Source organism: Lissotriton vulgaris, chromosome 9, assembly GCF_964263255.1.
Source record: "Lissotriton vulgaris chromosome 9, aLisVul1.2, whole genome shotgun sequence".
In the NCBI taxonomy this organism is placed as follows: Eukaryota; Metazoa; Chordata; class Amphibia; order Caudata; family Salamandridae; genus Lissotriton; species Lissotriton vulgaris.
Window position 1 is genome coordinate 677,727,721 of NC_141697.1, and position 20,128 is coordinate 677,747,848.

Consider the following 20,128-nt stretch of genomic DNA (forward strand, 5'->3'; position numbering starts at 1 on the left):
GCATCTTCAAAGATGCAACCTAGCATACTCTTCTATAAGACTACACCTCGCTGCTATAGCAGCAGATCTCCAAAACAGACAACACCTTTCACTGTTTCGGGTACCAGCAATCAAGGCTTTTATGGAGGGTGTCAAAAGGGTGATTCCTCCAAAACACCCACCTTCACCAGTCTGGAACCTAAATATAGTACTCACCAGACTCATGGGACCTCCTTTCGAATCTCTACACTCATGCGAAGTGAAGTAGTGTGGCTCACTGGTTAGAGGCGGCAGACCCGAGAGCAGAGGACGGCCCGGGACCAGGGTTCGATTCCCGGCGCGGCAGGTTTCTGGACCAGGGTCAGCGGACTCGATAATTCTCTCGCCTCGGTGCCCACTCTGATCAGCGATCACACTCGGCAACTCTGGGCATTAGCTTGCCTCATCTTCACTAACGGCCCCCCAGACCGCCGGGGATGCCTGGTCTCACCCTGGAGATACCCATTAAGGGACCATCTCTCAGGGAAGCCAGGAAGGGTTTCGCGGCGGTCGAAGCGCCAGGACGCCTACGGGTAGCAGTGCGCTATATAAATGCCTACACACACACACACACACATGCGAATTGCAATTCTTAACATGTAAGGTGGCATTCTTGATTGCCATTACTTCACTCAGGCGAGTTAGCGAACTACAAGCACTAAAAATTCAAGAACCCTTCATGCAGATACATGCTAACAGGGTAGTACTTAGAACAAACCCTAAGTTCATGCCAAAGGTCATATCCACTTTCCATATTAATCAATCAATAGAACTGCCAGTGTTCTTCCAAAATCCACAGTCGGTAGCTGAAAGAACCCTACACACACTACATGTAAAGAGAGCTCCGCTTTATTATGTGGACAGAACTAAATCATTCAGAAAAACAAAACAATTATTTGTTGCTTTTTCACCACAACATGAAGGAAATCCCATATCAAAGTCAGGAATAGCCAGATGGATAGTTAAATGCAATCAAATATGTTATCAAAAAGCTAAACTCACGTTAACTGTCCCCCCAAGAGCACACTCTAAGCTCAAAATGGGGGCATCCATGGCTTTCCTAGGGAATATTCCTCTTGAAGACATATGTAGAGCAGCCACATGGTCTACCATACACACTTTCACTAAACACTACTGTGTAGACATGCAAGCAAAGCAGCAAGCTGCTGTAGGCCAAGCTGTCCTAAAAACTCTCGTTCACACTGCTGCAGCTGGTACAGGTGACCACCGAAAGAGGAGATACTGCTGTACAGTCTATGCTAAGATATGAATTCAGCAGCCCACATGCCTCGAACGGAAAATGCTACTTACCAGTATGCATCTGTTCTCGGCATGTAGGGCTGCTGACATTCATATCACCCACCCTCCTTCCCGGTGCCTGTCACAGCTGCAGTCATTCTTTCTACATACATTTACATGGTCATCTCTTACTTTTCTATACTCCATCTTTGCCACAATGGCAAAAAACAATCTGAAGATGGAGAAGATGCCCATGCGCACTGTAGTCCAGGGGAGGAGTCACCTATCTTGTGATACTTCGAAGACTCTTCCAGGACAACAAAGTGCAAACATCCGGACCCAACACTAGGCGGCGATCTATGCTAAGATATGAAGGTCAGCAGCCCTACATGCCAAGAACAGATGCATACTGGTAAGTAGCATTTTCCTTCTTTCCTTTGAAACCCTTTTGCAGGACTCAGGGTCCTGAAATAATTCTCCCATCCTTAACGCTTTCAGATGGACCTCTACGTAATGTAACCATCCAATTCTTGTATAATAATCTAATTTACAACAGTCCTTGATAATGGTTTGTGTCAAATCCACTGTAGACCTCCGCCATACTGATAGCCACAAGAAGACTGGATCCAGTCTTATGTTGTCGCTCAAATAAGGAAGCCCCAATTCACAGTGTAAAATATGATTTGGGGCTGATTGCGGTAAGGACACACGGTTTTTAGGTAGAGCCTATAAAATACCGCAAGGAATGGTATAGGACCGAATTTTAGTGGGCAAAGTAATTGTCAAACCAACGCGGCGGATTTTCAACAGTTCACGTGAACAAGCACGCGCTTTTCCCCCACAGGCACCATCTGTACGTCCACATCAAAGCAATCAGCCTCCCTCCCAGCCTCCCTCCCTCTGGCATCTGAAGCTTTCTCCAGCTTGCGCTCAGCCTCAGGCAGGCATTTCTCCTCCCCTAATTATTCACTTCACTTTCACGGCCGCGAGGCCGTGCATTTCTCCCCCCCCTCTCCCCACAGCAATGCCAAAAGCTTGTTTCCTACTTCCCCTCCTTGCCCCTGTGATTTACACAAACAAAGCACTTCACAGAAGGAGTCCTAGGGCAGCTACATTACCCTGCTAATGCCAAACACAACTATTTCATTTGCCAAGGAGCACACCGTTTGCCCTGCTGGGAGCCTTCAGCCCGATTACTTCATGGGTCAGCTGCATATGTCATACTGCTTACAGACAGACAGTGGTAGGCATTTGCTCTGCATTCCTGGACTGTAACAACATTGCAGCTGAGATCACGATGCAGCAATAACACACCCACAAAAAGATATTATAAAAGCACGCTTGGAAGTGCCCTGAGGCTATTCCCACCCGCTGCCCCCTCACAGCAGTTTAAAAGCTTGCATTTTCTAAATGTGGAAAATAAATATGTAATTAAAGTATAATGTATATATTTTTTTGGACCAAAATAGATACGAGTGCATGTTTTTAGCAATTACTCTCCCTTCATACTCGGTCCTTACTTGCACCCGCCTCCCATTCAGAGGATGCTTTCACCCGCCCACTGCCCACGTTTATTTTGCGCCCTTCCACACAGAGGCCATTCCCACCCGCTAACTTTTCAGATCAGCAATAGACAGTATCCACTTTTCACCCTAATAATGTGGAACAAAGGCTGTGTACAAAATGGAAAACATTGCGCAATGATGCCTTTTGTCTGGCAGTAATCTCCGTATCTGGCACATTTAGCTTCTTAACTGAGACAATTTCAACTCTGGAGAGCCGCTCAATGCGAAAATTCAAACCCCGGGCTGCTGCAGGTAGTACTGAGGAGCAAAGCTGCAGTGAGTGCGTGTGACGCCGTTAGCAAGTGTTAGCTGGGAACAGACAACAGGTGCCACTGTGGCTCTCTAAACACCTCTCTCTCTCTCCCTCTACACACATCTCTCACTCTCTCTAAACACTGCTCTCACTCTTTCTCAATATACCTCTATCTCTACCTCTCTAAACACCTCTCTATCTCGCTTTCTCTCCAAACACCGCTCTCTATCTCTCTCTCTAAACACCGCTCTCTCTCTCTCTCTCTCAAAACCCTCTCTCTATCTCTCAATAAACCCCCTCTCACAGCATCACACAGCACCACTCAACGCCACAGCACCCCTCAACGCCACAGCACCACTCAGCACCACTGAAGGCCACAGCATCACTCAGCACCACTGAAGGCCACAGCATCACTCGGCACCACTGAAGGCCACAGCATCACTCAGCACCACTGAAGGCCACAGCATCACTCAGCACCACTGAAGGCCACTGCATCACTCAGCACCACTGAAGGCCACAGCATCACTCAGCACCACTGAAGGCCACAGCATCACTCAGCACCACTGAAGGCCACAGCATCACTCTGCAACCATTCAACAACAACTGGTTGTAATATGTTCTCTCAATGTTTCAAGCTTTTTTACAAATGTCACAAAAAGATGTTAATATTTCACTGCTGTTCTTGGATTTTCATCACAATAAAATACACTGAACATAATCTTCCCAAAAGTTATTTACAAAAGTTTAAGCTATTGCCGTTATAAATTACAATAACTTTTATTTAAGTATTAATTATAAAAAAAATAAAAGCCATTGTTATTTGTAATATTAATACATCTAAGTCATGTAAATACAACACATATTGCATTACAAATGCTATAGGTGTCACGTTTACGAAAGTTAAAACTATTGGCATTGTAAATGACAAAGCTATTAATTTCGCTATTTTCAAAACCAACAAATAAAATATTTGTCATTTGCAATACCAATAGCTCAAACTTTCCTAATGCGAGACCTATTGCATTGCAAATGCTTGTTAAAAAAGTAGTCTTCTATTTGTTGTAGCGGTGCAACATTAGCCATACCCCACACTCCTGCCCCATATAGTGCAGCTGACTTTGTTTTAGCCGAATATATATTAATTGCATCCAGTGGGCTGCTCCCCAACTTCGTAGCAAATCTTTTGACAGTGTTAACACTCCTTTGCATGCCCTGGGCTCTTCCTGCCACTAAATTAGACCATGAGTGGTCTTTATCAAAAAGCACTCCAAGGTATGAAAAGGAGTTGACTGTCTCGATTTTCTTGCCGGCCAACTGGAAATGGGGATGTTTCTCACCTCTTGCGGCTCCAGACACGATTATAAATGATTTCGATTCATTGACCTTAAGGTCAAGGGAGGCCAAGCATTCAGTTTTTTAAACGGGCTTTGCTAGAATCTCTCTACTTTAGACGGGCTACCATTTTGTGAACTTCCAACCAACCCCACAAAGAGAAAGTGACCTCATAGGAGAGCAGGATGTGAACTTCTCCATACCTTTACAGAAGCAACATAAAACAAGCAAGACAGGGCGAGGGGAAGGCAAATGGAAACACTGCAGGTGCCCAGTTCCCCGCCTTCCTCACCTCGCTCCGTGCTCAAGATTGTCTCCTCAGGCCTCGGTAGCAGCTCCGGCGAGAGCAGAGGGCAAAGCGCTAACAACTTGTCCGCCCCTTGCTCGGATGCGGCAGTAGTGCTGCCATTGGTGTCCTTCAGGGGCCGGGCTCTCCATTCTCATCTCTCCTTTCGGCTCTCACGGCGCTCTTCGCAGCACCCCAGACTCCAGGGCTCACAGCTCCAAATACGGCAAAAACACAGCATGGACTCGGTCACTTAATATACAAGAAACTGTGAGCGTGCACATGGGCTGTCCAGGCACCCTCGCTCGCGAAAGTGAAAGTGTGGGGGAGCGCGAGAAGAGACTCGTGCATTCACAGCCCATGTCTCCAAAAGCGCGCGGTCACAGCCATTGTCTCCAATGTGTTTACAAGCTTGTGCACCACTCTTGTCCCACTTCGCTAAGCTACCCGGCAACAATAAGTCTTGCTTATGTGTGCAGCGCATGGTGCTGCATCAATAGGCCAGACCTAAAAAGCGAGGAAGAGCTGGGTGGCGACTTAGAAGGGGAAAGGAGGTAAAGTGGTGCAGGGGGTACAGAAGATAACAGTGGGGGGAGGCAGAGTTGCTGGGTAGGAAATGCGAAAAGCTAAAGTGTCAGTGAGAGAGGGTTGGTGGAGAAGCAAAGGTGAAAGAATTGTATAAGAAGTGAAGAGAGAATGAGAGTAGAGTAAAGAGTTGGCTGAGGAGAGGGGTTAAAACAGAAAACTGAGCAAAGGAATGGAGAACGGGGAAAAGAGGAATAGGATGGGAGACAACACTGAAGGTAGTAGGAGTAGAGAAGTGTAGAAAAGAGCGATGAGTGGGAGAAGGGGAATAAAGCTTGGGAAGAGTTACAGTGGAGGCATAAGAGGGCAAGCAAGATTTGAGGGGAGAGGAAATGATCAGGTGAGAGGTGGGTAGCAAAAGACAAGCAGCAGGGAAGTGAAGGGGTGAAATAAAAGGAGTAGAAGTGGTGGAGAAAGAGTGGAAGAAGGACAGATGGTGGAGAGATGTAAAAGGAAGGGCGGAAAAGGTAGGAAAGCATGTTGAAAAATGAGAAAAGAAAATGGACAATGAGGTGGGTACATGAGGGAAGAGGTATGGAGCGCTGAATACGAGAGGCATGAGAGCAAAGAGAGGGTGGACATGAGGAGACACAAGGGAGAGAGAAGCGAAGGGGCAATTTGAGAGGGAGAGAGCAGTGGAAAGGGAAGGAGTGCCAAGCAAGGAAGTGGTGTAGATGACAGACGGAGAAGACCAAATGAATAGAGGTGAAGACCATAAATGCAAGATAGGAAGGTGGGGAGGGTGAAATGATTATGGAAGGGATAAGGCAAAACAGAGGAGGGACGAGAGAAAAAAGGTGTAGAAGAGAGGGGGTCTACCCGGAAAGAAGAGATGATGAGGGAGTGCGAGATGAATGAGACAGAATTTCACTTGAGGAAGAGGGTGGGGAGCAGCTGTGTTTGGGGGTGAGTAGTGCTGGAGTGGAGAAAGAGAGCGCAGGTACAGCCAGGACATGGGAGGAGTGGAGAGGAGCGAGTTGAGAGGAGTAAAGGAGGGAAGTAGGCTGACTGGAGGGCAAGAGAAGGGTAGTGCGCTTTATCGAGGGTTGGATATGAAGAGGGCAGCTGTGGTTAGTCATGATGAAAGGGCAAGATGAAAAAATTGGAACTTTCTACAAAGTTGACTGCAGGAGAAAGGAGGGAGGGTCGTGGGTAGTGTGGGGGCAGGCTAATGCAGGAGGGAAAGGGGAGAGCCGTGGAGGAAGCGGGACAGGAAAAAGTTTAAAAGAAAGTTGGGAGAGTGAAAAAAAGCTGAAATAAAGCGTGTTGTCCCTGAAGCAGGTGCAGCGCTCAGCTTTAAATAAAAAACAAAAAAACAAAAAGCAGAAACATCAAGCCTGGTATCCCTGAAGCGGGCGCAGCACTCAGCTTTAAAATTAAAAAAAAAGAAACGTAAAGCCCGGTGTCCCCAAAGAGGGTGTTGCCCAAGCCTGGTGTCCCTGAGGCGGGCGCCGCGCTATGCTTAAAAGTTAAAAGAAAAAGCAGAAACATACAGCGCAGTGTCCCCGAAGCGGGTGTTGCGCCTGGCTTTCCAGTTGAAAAAAAAGCTGAAACATAATACGCAGTGTCCCTGATGTGGGCGCCGCGCTCAGCTTTTAAGAAAAAAAAAATTGTGAAACAAAGCGCTGAGTGCCTGAAGCAGCGAAAGGAGAGTTAAAAAAAATTATAATTAAGGATCGGTTCTGTAGTAAGAGGCGGATGTAGGAGGGCTTATAACTCAAAGCAGAAGGGAAAAGCCAAACTAAGCAAGTAGTGAGTAGCAGAAAGCAACATTTATAAAAAGAGATCTTGCAAACAGCACATAAAGAATGGCTGCGCATGGAAACTGTAATTGGCCGGTGCTCCTCACCCTTAAACAGAAGTGAGGTACCGGCTGCAGGAACCAATAAGGAGGCAGGAAAGAAGACTAACGCTGCACTGAGCCTATGGTAAGCAGCAGGCGGAGAATAGAGTAGTAGTATTGATCACAGCAAGTCTTGCAGACAACACATGCACACTGCCTAGGCTCGACCTAAAAAGCACAGGGTTTTCAAATGATCAAGATTTTCGCCACAATGATTAGCTTTATGGAGATTAATCAATAACAATTTACTAAGTTAAGAAAACACTATTGAGATGAACAGCATGTAAGACAAACCTTTCTATAACGTCTCTAGTTTTGCATTAACGTTAAGCAAGATCAAAGTGACCAGACCGCCTTTAGCTCTACCAGAAGAACAGATGGTGGCCCGCACAAATTTTTTTAAAATCCATCAAGATAAAATGAATCGGTTGTCTCCCCAGTTCCCTGCAAATCACACCCAAGTGCTTGATGTAGTCAGTCCAAAGAAGGTCGATCTCCCAGGGTTGAGACTGGTGATGATCCAACTAATGTCAAGAGCATTTGCGGGTGGGAAAGAGCTGCACATTGAACCATTGACAATACCCGCGTCTTCCCACCCCCAAAAGTAAGTCTATTACAATCAGTCTGGGTGGCCACAGGTTCAAACTTGTTAGTAGTGATCTCACTAGAGGTGCAGCCAAGAAAGGGTGTGGCAGCATATGACAGCGGAGTTAAATTGAGGGAGAACACTGCACTTGAGAAAGTCGAGTACATCCTGGGCTCAGATCTAACAGGAAAGAAGATAGGGTTGGTGATGGTGGCAGCTGTCTCCCAGACAGCTTAAAGTATTGTTGCCAGTGAAGAAATTACCCCTGGGACTGTAAGACTGTTGTCAGCTGCATTTGTTCCTTAACTCCCATCAGCATAATCGTCAGCAGGACAGCTAACAGCAGCTGACCAGGGAGATGCAACATTGAGAAAGAAGTGAATGGGTGGTACTATTAGAGAAGGAATCTTTCGGTGGGCGAGATTGGAGAAGGCATTGCAGGCTGAGTGCAAGACACTGTACAATAACATCTACTGATACCCACATAAACGTACCACAGTTTATTAGGAAACGGGCACTTGTAAACATGTCAAACTGAGGATAAAAAGAGAATTGGAATAGTAAGATGTGAATGGCAGGATGGAGCAGCAAAAATGTTCATTGTTGCAGGCTTTACATTTTCAGTTTTTTTTTTGTTCGTATACTATCAGTGTTTCAAAGACATGAGCTCAAATGTTTGTATCACGGAGCAGAGCGGCACAGTGCTTTTCATAGGTATATGCCTTATTAAGGCTGTCTTCAATTTCGTCCAAACCGTTTTGTGGTAGCTGAAGTCCTTGAAATTACCACAGTAAAAACAAAAATAGAATTTTACTGAATATTTTACATCAAAGCAGCTTATCATAGTTTGTTGGACGTGGGTAAAGGCAAAGATGAGCAAAAAAGTATGTGTCGCTTTATTTCCTAGAGCCGTTTCAAAAGTTCAAATCTTGATTGAAGAGGTCTGACCCTCTGTGTTGCTCATTGCAAGGTGCTCCTTCTGCTTACAAAATTAACAATAAAAAGGTGTACCCACAAAGTTACATTGTTCCACTAACTTAATGTTTTTAGGACGATTTTGGAATATCTCCAAGTATGTGGTTGTATTTCATATAAAAGGTGATTGTGACCTGGATTTGCTATGGATGGATCTGGACATTGGAGGGGTGTTCATTGTAGATGGATAATGTTTTGGGTTGGTGTGTGAGTTTTAGTGTTTCAAATGCCCGTTATTTAAGTACCCTAAAGTGGAATTAAATGTGAAATTAAACTACATTCCTTACATACGTTGCCTACTGCTTTTGTCTCTTTATTAGGTGTTGAACAATCCAAACAAGCAAAGGAAGAGCCCAAGGAGGAGAAGGTGGTGAAAGCAGAACCTGTGTTGATCAAGAGGCGATTACCATCTATAACACCCCAGGAGGGGCAAGCTATTTCAGTGTTGGGTGCTCGCAATGTTGACTTTTCTCTCGCTGATGACGATGCTCCACAAGCCAAACGGCGTCCAGAGCCCATCGTTCCCACAGCCCAGACCAGGTAAGAAAGGGAAGGAAAATCAAACACATGTTTTTGTTTAGAGCAAAACCTAAAAAGTAAGTGACCTGTAGGATGTTTGGGGTATTGAAGGTGTGAGTTTGGCACTGTCAATTGGTGCTAGATTGAATGCATTTTAAGAAGAGGTTCTCTGAATAATTGCAAATGCCTTGATACCACCTTTAGAATACATTGACCCCTTGTGACTCAGATAGAATGTAGTTTAGATTTTATTTTCATTAAACCATTTCCTTTACAATGTTTCACACCACAAATGTCTGTGTCCACATTATAGTAGTAATTTTGGTTTGAAAGCGACAGGTGCCCATTATGAATTAGTCTCAATTCATCCAACACAGCAAAACAAATGCTAAGATGGCCGAACATGTGTTTATATGTTGTGATAGATAGCAGTGGCTTGACATAGGATCATAAAGTCGTTCGCACATTTGCCTCCTTGGCCCTGAGGATTGTCACAGAAATTCTCAGCCATTCACATGTTATCCCCTGGGTATGGATTTTGTAATTTCAAACTGTAGCTGAGGTTGCTATATGAATCATGTTAGTTCTTACGAATAAATTCTGATGGGTTCATTTGTTTCGTACTTATGCCATGGAGTGGTTGGCCTTAAAAGTTTTGCGTTTGATAACTTTATTGCGGTCATAGACCATAATAGCACAGATAAAATATGTACATACACGGAATAGAATACATAAATAATTTTAAAAAATACATGGTTAAAAAGTTATTAAACAGTAAGTTATCAAAATAATGGTATCAAACATCCTAATTAATCAGTTTATCGCAATTCATTAAAGTGAGCCTTCTGCGCCACTTACCATATAAAAAATGGGATACCGCAAACACAATAGAAGTGGAGGTGTCATATCTTAAAATTCTGACAGCTTGTGCACATTGCCTTAAACCAAGACTTCTGCATAACGGTGCCAACCAGCACGCACGCTACCGCTTCTGCCAGCTTTTTAATCTTTATTTTAACTTTAAATCGCCATAGCCTGGCTTTTGCTCTCGCTTCGCGCTAGTGCTGTTATTTGCGCAGACGCGCCTGTACTTGGAGGGGTAAATTAGAGAGGCTTACCTGCACGTTAATTTGTGGAAAACCCACCCACATTTGTGGGATTTAAGGAGTGGGGCTACTTTGAGGCTCGGGAGGCTTACATCGCAGCGCTAGCCGCCATCTTGGGTGAGTGGGTTGGGAAAGTGGGCCGGTGACTAGGCGCCATCTTGGTTGGCGGGCTAGACGATCGCATAGGTGGTCTCCCGCGCTCTGCTTCGCATCTTGGTATTTAAGGTGATCCTTACATCAGCAGGTAGATCTCATAGAACCTGCACGCACGCTACCGCTTCTGCCAGCTTTTTAATCTTTATTTTAACTTTAAATCGCCATAGCCTGGCTTTTGCTCTCGCTACGCGCTAGTGCTGTTATTTGCGCAGACGCGCCTGTACTTGGAGGGGTAAATTAGAGAGGCTTACCTGCACGTTAAATTGTGGAAAACCCACCCACATTTGTGGGATTTAGTGAGTGGGGCTACTTTGAGGCTCGGGAGGCTTACATCGCGGCGCTAGCCGCCATCTTGGGTGAGTGGTTTGGGAAAGTGGGCCGGTGACTAGGCGCCATCTTGGTTGGCGGGCTAGACGATCGCATAGGCGGTCTCCCGCGCTCTGCTTCGCATCTTGGTATTTAAGGTGATCCCTTACATCAGCAGGTAGATCTCATAGAACCTGCACGCACGCTACCGCTTCTGCCAGCTTTTTAATCTTATTTTAACTTTAAATTGCCATAGCCTGGCTTTTGCTCTCACCTCGCGCTAGTGCTGTTATTTGCGCAGACGCGCCTGTACTTGGAGGGGTAAATTAGAGAGGCTTACCTGCACGTTAATTTGTGGAAAACCCACCCACAATTGTGGGATTTAGTGAGTGGGGCTACTTTGAGGCTCGGGAGGCTTACATCGCGGCGCTAGCCGCCATCTTGGGTGAGTGGTTTGGGAAAGTGGGCCGGTGACTAGGCGCCATCTTGGTTGGCGGGCTAGACGATCGCATAGGCGGTCTCCTGCGCTTCACGGTGATAAATAACTATGGAGGACCCAGCGCGCAGCATTGCCGCACAGCGGGCGCGTCGTAGGTGCGCCGGAGGGGCGCCAGAGGTAAGCCCGTTTGCGCCCGTTCGCGCACAGGACTCGCTGGTGGCTGGAAATGCTGCCTCTGTCCCCCTTACGCCCCTAACTCATTACCAAAGAAGATCTACTAGTCCTGACCCCTGCTGTCACGGGAGAAACTCTTCCTTCTACTACTGCTGAAAACCACAATTCTCTGGTCTGTGGCCTGCTAAATGTGCGATCTTTGTGCAGGCATCATACAGAGATAGCGCTACTCATAGAACAACATGAGTTAGACGCCTTCTTCATGACTGAAACATGGACGAGGACAGATAGCGGTATAGAACTGGGACAAGCATGCCCCCCAGGATACAGGATTAGACATAACCCCGTGTTGGGGCTAGAGGAGGAGGTGTAGGACTGATTTACAGGGACTCACTGGACGTCTCCCAGTTAGAAATCAAGCAAATCAAGGATTATGAACTGATGGGTTTCTCTCTGAAGGGACAGGGTTTGGTACTATTAACTGGTCTCTTGTGTTATAGACCCCCGGCTGGCGTACATCGGCTGTGTCCGACCTTACCGATCTAATCTACGACCTTTCCAACTCCCATGCCAGATTGATGGTACTGGGGGATTTTAATATGTGGCCAGATAGACCAACAGATTCAGCCTTCACATACCTTACACAGGCTTGTCGCAATATCAATCTAGAGCAGTTGGTTCTCTCTAAGACTCATCAGATGGGACATGTTTTGGATTTGGTCTTTGCTGACGCTGGCCAGGTAAGGGTTAGTAATATCCTTCCGCAATGCTGGACGGACCACGCCCTAGTCCTCTTTTCGGTAGCTCTCCGGACGGGCTGCTCTAAATCTAGCAGCACAGGAATGGCTAGGACGGGGAGACAATGGTCCAGGCTTTTGAGAGGCGCAATCCTTCCAAATCTGCTCTCTGAAGCCTTTCAGCTGGCAGACAACGCGGAGGAAAGTTACAACGCTCTTACCCAGCAAATTACGACCTCCTTGGATAGGTTGGCTCCGCTAAGAAAAACGCGAGACAGAACAAAAACTGTCATGCCATGGTTTTCGAGGGAACTTCTTCAACTTAAACAGCAGTGCAAACAGGCAGAGCGGAGATGGAGGAGACACTATCTGGCATCGGATAAGGTTCTCTTCAAACAGGAATTGGCAGCCTACAAGACACAGATTAAGTGTGCAAAAGCGAGGTTTCTGGAGGAGACTTTACTGTCAGCCTCAAACAAAGCACAGGCTTTGTTTAAAATTGTCAACGAGCTGTCACGACCGGCCTGAGCTACCACCGCTATCCCAGCCTCTCAGTTACTATGCGATTCATTGGCCAAGGCCTTTGAAGACAAGATCGCGACCATCTTGAGTAACTTGAGTCCCACGACTTCTGGGGCTGTTCATTCTCCTATATCGGAGATGGAGGCTGGGAAAGCCAGGCTGGAAAGTTTCCCTCTCCCGTCTTTTGCAGAGTTTGGTGCTCTAGCGGATAGTGTATCCTCTGGGTCCCCCCTTGATGTACTTCCGCACAAACTCTGGAAAGTCTTTAGGGAAGAGTTGTTCCCTCCTCTCCACGCAATCTGCTGCCAATCTCTTGGCTCCGCCCAGGTCCCGGACAGCTGGAAATTAGCAGTTGTTTCTCCATTGCTGAGGAAAGAATCACTGGACCCCTTATGCCCCGCTAATTACAGACCCAGATCATTACTTCCCTTTCCGATTCAGATCCTGGAAAAACTGGTCACAAAACATCTGTCCAGTTTTTTGGAAGTTAATGAATGTCTGGATGCGGCGCAGTTTGGTTTCAGACCAGCGCATGGAACCGAATCAGCCTTGGTGACTGTTTTGAGTGACCTCCGTTCGCGTGCCGACCATGGACGAGCAGCCTTCTTAGTGCTGCTCGACATGTCGGCAGCGTTCGATACGGTCAGTCATGCCATCCTGACCAGGAGACTGGAGGAGGTTGGTGTGACGGACTTGGCCCGGGATTGGCTTGTTTCATACTTGGCCAATAGACATCAGGTGGTTGCCCTGCCCCCCTTTAAGTCCACCATTAAAAGGGTTGGACAGGGAGTACCCCAGGGCTCGGCCATCAGCCCTATTCTTTTTAATCTTTACCTCCACCCCCTGGTCAAGCTAATCAAATCGTTCGGCATTTCAGTCACCAATTAAGCTGACGACACCCAGCTTATTTTCTCCTTCGAAGGGGAGAACGCGGTGTCCCAGGAGACCTTTCACCATTGCATGGTCACCACGGCAACATGGCTGAGTAACAACTCGCTGCAATTTAACAGCTCAAAGACAGAGGTGCTACACTGCTCAGTGGACCGGGTCCCTCGACCTCTACCACAGGACTTCTGGCCCCCCTCTTTTCAGGGCACGGCAGCAGCAGCTACCTCGGTTTCGGAACTTGGGAGTGACAATGGAACCGAGTCTTCAACTGGACGGTTTCATTGACAAAACAGTATACACCTGTATGGGCTTGTTGCGTTCCCTTAGGACGATTCTCCCTCTGCTCTCTGTCCATGCTAGACCAGAAGTAGTGCGCAGCATCATTCTAAGCAGACTAGATTACTGTAATGCACTGCTTCTGGGGGCACCTGTTACGGCGATAGGTAAGCTACAACGAGTGCAGAACTTCGCGGCTAAGCTAGCACTCTCCCGCCGTCGTTTTGACTCGTCTTCCGCAGCTCTTAGAGACTTGCATTGGCTCCCCATCCCTCAACGGATCGAATTCAAGGCGTTATGCCTGGTTTTCCGGGCTTTGCATGGCTCGGGACCGCTGCCCTTACAGGAGATGTTCACTTGGTACACCCCCGCAAGAGCTCTCCGATCTGCCTCTGCCTATTTGGCGGTTGTTCCTAAGTTTCGGAGAAAGCAAATGGGTGGCCGCTCTTTTGGTTTCACGGCATCTAAGCTGTGGAACGATCTGCCACTGTCGCTCAGATGCTCAGGAGACCTCCCTTCATTTAAAAAACTACTGAAAACTTATCTGTTTCCTAGGCCAGGGTAATTTCTTTCTGATCCTTCTTTGATCGTGCTTCAGGATCTGCTTGATCTCAGCGCCAGGATGCCCGTTGGGTGACAGAATGCGCTTTATAAGTGTGTTATACATACATACATACAAACATACATCTCCTTATTGTACTATAGGCTGGGCAGAGGAATAAGACGTGAACAATATCCTCTTTAGTGTTGTTACAGACTGGGCAAATTCCCTCTTCTCGTCCATTCCATTTGCAAGTAAATGCCCCAATAGGTAGGCAACCATGTCTTAATTGTGTATAAAGTTTTCTTGCAAGGGAAGGCTGTATTAAGTCCAAAAACTCCTCCCTCTTAGACACGAGTTTTACCTGCAAACATTCTGTAGACAAACTGCCCAACGTTGTCGAGCTATGTAGAAGGCTTAGGTTGTAATGTTTCAAGGAGGCCAAGAGCTCCATTCTCTTCACTCCCGGGCAGCTCGCCTCCGGGGTCTCCCATAATTGGGGCATACCGATTTGATGTGCAAGGGCTTTGATATGGGCTAGCCAAGGGATATTCTTGATCTTTAACTGGCCCCAGACTGCAGCGAATTCAGCTCTATAATCCTAGAGCTCGGGTACTGTCCAGAGCCTTCTCCAATACAGGAAAGGTCGAGCAGCTAGCAGTTCTGAGATGGACTCTAGGCCTAGATCTAGTCTCAGGGGTGTGAGCGGGGTGCTCTGGGGGAAGCCTATCAGGTTCCTCATAAAGGCCTGTTCCACCTTGAGAAGGCTTGGTGTACTCTTATGGCCCCAGAGTTCTGCACCATACATCACAGCTGGTCTAGCTTGCGCCCCATAGAGCTCAAGGGCTGGGGCAACTGGCTTAAACAGGGTTGTTCTGTGAAACTTGCCAATGCCCCCTCCGATCTGCGACAACCTCAAAGCAGATTTGGATACCTGTGGGCCCCAACCGAAATCTTCAGTCAGGGTGACCCCAAGTATACAAAGGTTCTCACCCTTTCCAGCGGGACACCAATTTAATACAGGGTTAGGGCGAGTGCGCTTTGGGGGATGAAAGATCATAAACTTCGTCTTTGCTAAGTTTATCTCTAATCCCCTCAGAGCGCAAAAAGATACAAAACCGTCCAGGACCCTCTGGATACCTGATGATGTTCGAGACAACAACAAGGTGTCGTCTGCGAACATCAGAGCAGGTACCCGGCCAGTGGCCAACCATGGAGGGTCACTGTCCCTGACCTTATCCAGTTCACCCACCAGTCCATTTATATAAAGACTAAAGAGCGTAGGAGCCAGGGCGCAGCCCTGACGTACGCCTCTGGTCACGGGGAAGCGGGCTGATAATTCCCCGTTCTTCCCGCATCTCACCTTGGCGAAGTTCCCTGCATGGAAGCGCTTCAGGACGTCTAGCAGATAGGGCGGGAGGTCTAGTTCTTTCAGTACCCTCCATAAGCTCTCCCTGGGGACAAGGTCGAAAGCAGCCCGCAGGTCTACGAAGACAAGGTAGAGGCTGCCACCCTCTACTCTTGCTGTCTTCCGAAAAAGGACCTGCAACCTAAAAATTTAGTCCAGGGTCGAGATCCCAGCTCTAAAGCCGGCCTGTAGGGTAGTCAATATTTTCGCTCCTCCATCCACCCCAGCAATCTGTCCAGGAGGACTCGACCCATTAGCTTCTGCGAAGTATCCAGGAGACTAATCGGCCGGTAATTTGATGGCACGAAGGGGCAGCCCTTCTTGAAGATTGGGACAATCTCGGCTCCTTCCCAGGTGTCCGGTAACTTGGCTCCCCAAAGGACAGCATTAAATAGAACAGCCAAGTACGGCGCCCAGATTTTTGGCTGGGAGCGAAAAAGATCTCCTGGTAGTCTGTCGAGGCCTGGGCCTTTGTTAGGTAGCTGCCTGATGATCGCCGATTCCACCTCTTTAACTGAGATACTCTCGGTGTCTCCAGAGCCCACCCTCGCGTCCCACTGACCTATCGGATAGCCCAAGTCCGAGGCCCCCCACAGTCGATACTCATGCGGGGGGTCTGGGGCTCGGGACATCCGGAGTGCATCATCTGGCACCGATATCTCTGCCCCATTTGGATGTTCACTAGTATCAGTCTCAGGGCTGGTGTAAAGCGCAGCAAAGTGCGCCTCCCAAACTGACAGAGCAATGTTTGGTTGAAGAGCCTCCCCTCCCTCTTTTACACCAGAGTTAACTATTGCCCAGAATAGTTTGGCGTCTTTTGCTAGTAGGGCCCCTCTTAGCTCTTCCCACCTGGCTTCTTCCCACTCCCTCTTGCCCCTAGCGAGCTCCTTTTTATATAACAGTCTGGTTGCCCTAATGTTCACTCTGTCGTTAGATTTGATTGCCGCAAGTAGCTCCTTTTTTAGTTTTTTGCATGCATCATCAAACCAAGGGTGAGATTTCGGGGCTCGCCTTTTAGTTCCACTTGCAGGGTAGAACACGTCCCCCAATACCGTAACTAGCTGCCTATGTGTCTCCACTGCCTGATACCTGCAGGGTAGATCACCCATCTGGGTAATAAGTGGGATTGCAAGTTGGTAAATTTTTGTTAGCCGGGATGGTGAATCTGCTAGGTGGGGCCATTTAACCCTTCTTCTATTAGCCAACATGAGGGGAGGCATCATCGCCGCGGGTTTGGATTCAGGATTAGTTAAACCAAAGGACCCCGGTTTAAGAGTTAAAACCAGGGCATTGTGGTCGCTATCATGTCTTTGTACAACCCTAAATTCCTTTAGCTTGTCCCAATTTTTGGCATCTACCATAAGGTAGTCAATGATGGATGTTTGCCCTACTCGGTTAAACGTAGCTATGGCTGGGCAATCCGGATCCAATCTCCCATTGCACGCCCGCAAGGATGTTTCGAGGGAGAAGGATTTTATTTGAAGAGCTAAAGGAGTCCATGCCCTAACCGGGGTAATATTGGGCTCAGGAATATGCCAAACTGCGTCAACCTCGTCTTGCTCACCCAGCTCCAGACTTCCCAGTGGTTCGAATTGACAATTAGTCTCCCCCAAGATTTATTGACATAGAGGGGTCTAACCCCTGGATAAAAGAATTCAGGGCTTTAATTGTTTCCGACTCTTGTCCATATCTGGATGGTCTGGAGTAAATATTTATTATTGCTACGGGTTTTAATAAGACACACTGTATGTCCAATGAGTTTGTTTGTACTTGGGTCGCCTGGATACCCAGGTGGGTACCTACCCAAATTGATAACCCACCCGATGGACGGCCTCTGCCTGTAGACACTGCCAGGATGTCAAATGTTGCGAAAGACGAGCTGCTGCTCTCTTCCAGTGCCCAGGTCTCTTGCATAAGGCATATGTCATGTGTTGCCATAAAGGCCGCCCACTCTGGAGTTAGTAGCTTATTTTTTAACCCAGCTATATTCCATGAGATCAACTTTAAACATCCTTCTTGTGGATTTTCGGAGCCCTCTCCTTCCCCCATTCCCGCTGCCGCTACTCCCCAGCCTCTCTGGAGAATCCCTCATTAGGTCCTCCCTGTCAGTAGATAGTAAAACTTTTTCCTCTGTCACCCCAGCCCTTCTAAGAATTTCATCAGTAGCTTGTAGGGGAGAATTTCCCCTTAAGCTGAGTCAATCCACCTCTTCCAGTACACTAAACCTATTCCAGTGTGGTTGCAATGGGAATAGGGGACCATATGAAGACATTCCCTCCCTCAATACCCCTCCATATGGTGTTCTCTCTGGTGGAGGATTACATCCCCTGTTGTAATGTGCCCCTCTATGATGTGAAGGCTCCAAACTAGGGGTGGGATAAAAGTATGACAGATGCTGTGGGCATATTTGTGTATTTAGGGTGGTGAATGGGGCATTGCAGATATACTCTATGGCTGAGGCATCCCTGAAGTTCAGGATTATAACATCCCCTGCGATAGTTTTTGGGCCCCTCCCAATCCATGCTACTCTCCTGGCCGACATGATTTCACCTGAAATATTCACTGGCAAGGGTCTATTGATTGTAAGCCATTGGATACATTTGTTTTTTAATTCTGTCTCCCTTTCTCTTTTCCCTTCACTTAGGGGTGGAACTCCTGTAAGTGTGACCACATATGGTTGGGCTTCAGGGGGTAAGTGAATCGATGGTAGCTGATTTGGGATAGTTCTTGGTGTTGCATTTCTATCTAGTGTTTCACTAATTTTACTCCCCGTTTCACCCTTTTTTGTTTTTACTGTGGCTTTTTCTCTATCCTTTACCGAATTTCCTGCTATTTGATGGATTTGGCTCTGAGAGTTAGAACTAGTCATAGCCTGTGGTGTAACGTGTATCGCCTTATGAGTGGTTGGTTTGGCTCCTGTAGTGGAGGTCTGTGCTGAAGGGTTTTTGTTTTCGGATACTCTAGCACTATGGTTGTTTTGAGGTAGGGTATTGCTAGCAGGAGGTATCGAATTTTTCGACTGTTTAGCACTCTCTATTGCTCCTACCCCCTTGGAGTTTATAGTAGAAATAAGTTTGTCAAGTTTTGACACCAAGGGTTTGAGTTGGGTAGTTATGGTCCGCTCCAGGGATGCTTGTAAATCAGCGACCATATTGGTGACCCAGCACGGTATTCCTGGTGTTGAACATGATGGATTAGCGGTCGGGGTCACCAAATCATGGTTAACTGGTTTATTATTATTAGTTTTTTTAAAGCTAGTATCTTTCTACTTCTTGGGGCATGTTTCCGTACCTCAGACCTTTTCTCCAGAGAGGGGGAAATTAGAGTTATTGGGGGATCCTGAGCAGCAATAGAAATCTCCACAGGCATCTGGCTACAGGGCAAATCTATGTATGATGATAAGTGGGAACTAGCTTCTAATACATCAGTCACAGTAATAGAAGTGTCCCTTTCTTGGTTTGAAATACATAGTGTTGGTGTAATAGTTAGCCTCCTCTCCGTATTCTCAATGGCATTTACTACAACACCGATAGTTTGTTGCAGCATCTTGTCGATAGCAGTCAAAGTGGGTAGGGGCTGCGGTTCTGCAGCATGCTGTCTGGTGTGTGGACGTGTAGCTGGTATCTTAACTTTTTTTTCCCCCCGATTATTCATTTTGCAGGTAATTGGTATTTGGTGTGAAGATGAGTAGTGGGGTACACCAGAGTCTTAAGTACACACGGCGAGTAGTTCCCCCTCCCGTTGGCCTAAAGCTTTATTCTAACGTTAACAGTAGTTTGGTCAAAGGGTGTATATCCAGAAGACCGGAAGACAAAAGTACCTTTCTGGATGAAGTGTTGCCAGCTTCAATTCTTCAAGGGATGAAACGGGGGTGGCCAGTCCAGTTCACCTCCGTCCACAGACTGCCACAGACGGCCCACCCTCTGCCCGGGCTCAGCCCGGCGCCGCCCGCGTCCCGCGACGCGGGGGCTCTCGCTGTCTTTTCAGCCTCTCCGGGGGCGGGACAGGGCGTTCGTGACTTCCTCTCGCGGAGGCCTGTGGGGATTGTGGTCCGGTTCGCGGCAGCACCAGCAGAGCCAAGGGAAGGCTCGGGCATCCTGCGCTGCTCCCTGCGCTGCCCAGGTCAGTTTCCGAAAGTGTCCCCGCTCCCCCGAGGCTCTCGCTGTTTTTTCAGCCTCTCCGGGGGCGGGACAGGGCGTTCGCGACTTCCTCTCGCGGAGGCCTGTGGGGTTTGTGGTCCGGTTCGCGGCAGCACCAGCAGAGCCAAGGGAAGGCTCGGGCGTCCTGCGCTGCCCAGGTCAGTTTCCGAAAGTGTCCCCGAAACCCCGGGGCTCTCGCTGTCTTTTCAGCCTCTCCGGGGGCGGGAAAGGGCGT

At 47.6% G+C, this 20,128-nt stretch overlaps 1 protein-coding gene across 3 annotated transcripts in view; it reads left to right on the top strand.

The window, feature by feature from the left end:
* The window catches only part of SYMPK (symplekin scaffold protein), a 1,074,905-nt gene that overhangs the window by 346,883 nt on the left and 707,894 nt on the right, over positions 1-20,128 (top strand). For all 3 annotated transcript variants that reach the window (XM_086938396.1, XM_086938395.1, XM_086938397.1), the window contains one exon: positions 9,003-9,222. In XM_086938396.1, the coding sequence (XP_086794522.1) occupies positions 9,003-9,222 (220 nt within the window). The remainder of the gene's footprint in view (positions 1-9,002; positions 9,223-20,128) is intronic.